Source organism: Phragmites australis, chromosome 7 (assembly GCF_958298935.1).
Source record: "Phragmites australis chromosome 7, lpPhrAust1.1, whole genome shotgun sequence".
NCBI lineage: Eukaryota > Viridiplantae > Streptophyta > Magnoliopsida > Poales > Poaceae > Phragmites > Phragmites australis.
In genome coordinates this window covers 6,159,883-6,162,768 of record NC_084927.1, presented here as the reverse complement: position 1 = coordinate 6,162,768, position 2,886 = coordinate 6,159,883, and the positions used below count along the sequence as shown (strand labels likewise).

General features: G+C 48.6%; 1 protein-coding gene across 1 annotated transcript; it reads left to right on the top strand.

Annotated features, from left to right (window-relative positions):
- The first annotated feature begins 713 nt into the window (after positions 1-713).
- LOC133925368 (uncharacterized) lies at positions 714-1,400 on the top strand. The gene has a single exon (XM_062371317.1). The coding sequence runs from the start codon at positions 714-716 to the stop codon at positions 1,398-1,400; it is 687 nt and encodes a 228-aa protein (XP_062227301.1).
- The last annotated feature ends 1,486 nt before the right edge of the window (positions 1,401-2,886 follow it).

Genomic DNA, 2,886 nt, shown 5'->3' with positions numbered 1-2,886 from the left:
TCCCTCCCGGTTCTTGGAGACTGCTAGATATGCTGATACCGGATGTGCGAGTCATTCATAATGCTCTGAGGCATAGCTTGCTACCAAGGATCGGGAATGCAGAGTCGATCACCAGTCTTCAGCAGTGGCTGATCCTATCCATCTTCACTCACCAGCCGTTTGATATTGTGGACTTCATTCTGTGTGAGATCGAGGATGTGACTGCCGATGGGATGACGATGGTCAGACAGCAGCCATATGCTCATATCATATACTTCTTGCTTGCTCAAACCACCAGACCCCCAGAGTTCTTTGAGGCTTACGAGTCTTCTCGATCCTTCAAGGTGTATGCTCCAGCTCCTCCTACTGACAGGCGTCGTGGTTAGCGAGCGATGGCTCACGCTCAGGAGCAGATCCCACCTGAGGAGAGAGAGAGAGTGGCTGCTGAGGATGAGGCCCTTGGAGAGGCCGAGGCTGAGTTACCACAGGCGTTCTTCGACATAGTCTCTGACAGTGACTCAGACTCCGAGGACCAGGAGTTCTTGCCACCTCTCCCACGTCGTCACGACCGCAAGGCAGGTGGGTCTACTCAGGGTGCACAGCCTTCAATGTCTCTTCCTTCAGCACCTGAGACGACCCCCCCAGTGCCACCACCTGCTGCACAGTCTTCAGAGTTTTCTCAGTTTTTGCAGCAGATGCAGCAGCAGCAGCAGATGATGCAGCAACAGCAGCAGATGTTGATGCAGCAGCAGCAGATGATCATACAGCAGCAGGCAGCCCAGGAGGAGAGGCAGTTGAAGTATCAGGCTGATTCCGTTCGCCAGCAGGAGCAGCAGACACTGATTATCCAGTCTCTCCAGCAGCAGCAGCAGGCCATGTTTGACGCCCTTCAGCAGCAGCAGCAGGCTCTGTTGGCCGACAGGGAGAACAACACTCGGTTATTCTCATTCTTGCTCCAGCAGCCAGGGCAGCAGTTGCCAGCACTAGCTCCAGCACCAGCTCCAGCCCCCAGTCCCCTCCCTGGCAGCAGCACTAGTCTGCTCAGTACTCCGGAGTCCAGCTTTCCACTCTCAGCTCTTTTGGCCACCGGAGTTCTCTCAGAGCCTATCGGGATGTCTCAGAGGCCAGTGTTATCGTCATTGACTTCACCTCTGCCCACTGGTCCTCTGCACTTCGAGGATACTCCACAGCCGACAGTTACCGAGCAGCAGCAGCCAGTCGTGCCTCCTCCAGTCGCTGAGCCTGCACTTGATGAGCTAGATGCTACTCTTCAGTCAGTGCACCATCAGATTGACGAGGTGACAGCAGCTATGGGTCACAGTCCGTCCAGCTCAGACTTCGAGGTCGACGGCTCTCAGTTCGTCGTGGCACCTTCTTCGGCAGCGTCGGGTCCTCAGTCTCCTCTAGCTCCGGATGCTTAGTCGTGTCCTAGTTTTTCTCTTTTTGGTGCTTCGATGCCAAAGGGGGAGAGTCTAGTGATAGGGGGAGTTGGTAGAGAGAGTATAGCTAGAGAGTCTAGTGAGTTTTTGATTCAGGGGGAGCTTAGGTTTTTGGGTAGTTAGGTTCGGATTGTTGGATCTTATGGTTTTTGATGTAATGACAGGCTATTTGGTTCTGTATATGGATGTGTTTCGCTTGTCATTACATTGTGTTTATTTTCATGCGCGCATAATTCTTATTTATACTAGCATGACAGGTCGTTGTAGCGCTACACTTTCTCTTCCTTAATTGATATATGCAGATAATTGCATAGTATGGTAGGGTGCTCTTCAATTTCATATCTCTACTTCTCGTATGTGTTGTCATCAATCACCAAAAAGGGGGAGATTGTAGCATCTAGGTCCCTAGGTAAGTGGTAAGAGTTTCGGTGATTAATGACAACCGTATCATTGTGACTAACATATGTGTTTTGAACGGTATCAAAGAAAAAGAAAAACTTAGTTCACAGTGATGCTTTGATACTCTTGGCCCTTTAAGCGCTTATATGTACGATCAAAGGACATGTGCATAAAGATTAAGGATCTTCTAGTTCTAAGTGTCACAAGGAGATGAAGGACACTTAGAGTAGTATAGGTTATATTTCTTTTTAGTCTTTTGACCGTACTATAAAGGGGGGTTAAGAGTTGTAGCTTGACCTAGGTGAGTCTAGACATAGTTGATGCACACTTGTGAATTTCTAGAGCTAGGTACCTCATACAAGCTTTTGGTTGAGTGTCCAAGAAGTTAGAACTCAAGATTGTTTGAATTGGATGAATTCAGCGAAAATTCAACACACCGGATGATCCTCTGTATGAAGAGTGTACTCACCGGAGTTTATTTTGGTCGAGGTCAGCAAAATTCTCTAGCTTATCCAGGATGGTCCGGCGCCAAAATTGTTGTCAGCACCGGAGCAATTTCCTAAGAGTTTTGAGTTGAAAAATTATTGAAGTCCACGCCGGATGGTCCGGCGTTCGAGTGGTGAGATCGCCGGAGCAATCTTTGCAGTGCAGTCTCGGCTTGATTCTACACGCCGGATGGTCCGGCGTACTGAAGAGTATTCGCTGGATGATTTTATACAGAAAGGTTGCAAACGATCGTCTGGCCGATTTCAATATGTCGGATGATCCGGCGTTAGTCCGGATGAAACACCAGAGCTTTAACGGCTAATGGAATAGTTAACGACTATTTTGTCAGGGGTATTAGCACCGGATATTCCGGCGTGGAGAGAGTTATTCACACCGGACCTTCCGGCGTTAAGAAAAATTCTGGGTTGTTAGGCAACGGCTAATTCTTGATCCTTAGCCTATAAATACCTACTCATTTGGTCTCATATGGAGCTCTTGCGACCCTGTAGCAGCTCATACACTTGGTGTGTCATTTAGAAGCAAGTGAGAGCACTTGTGTTAATTCCAAGTTCTTAGTTGAAGA

Bases quoted from the DNA above. Each gene is read 5' to 3' on its own strand.
- LOC133925368 (XM_062371317.1), top strand. From the start codon at position 714: ATGTTGATGCAGCAGCAGCAGATGATCATACAGCAGCAGGCAGCCCAG.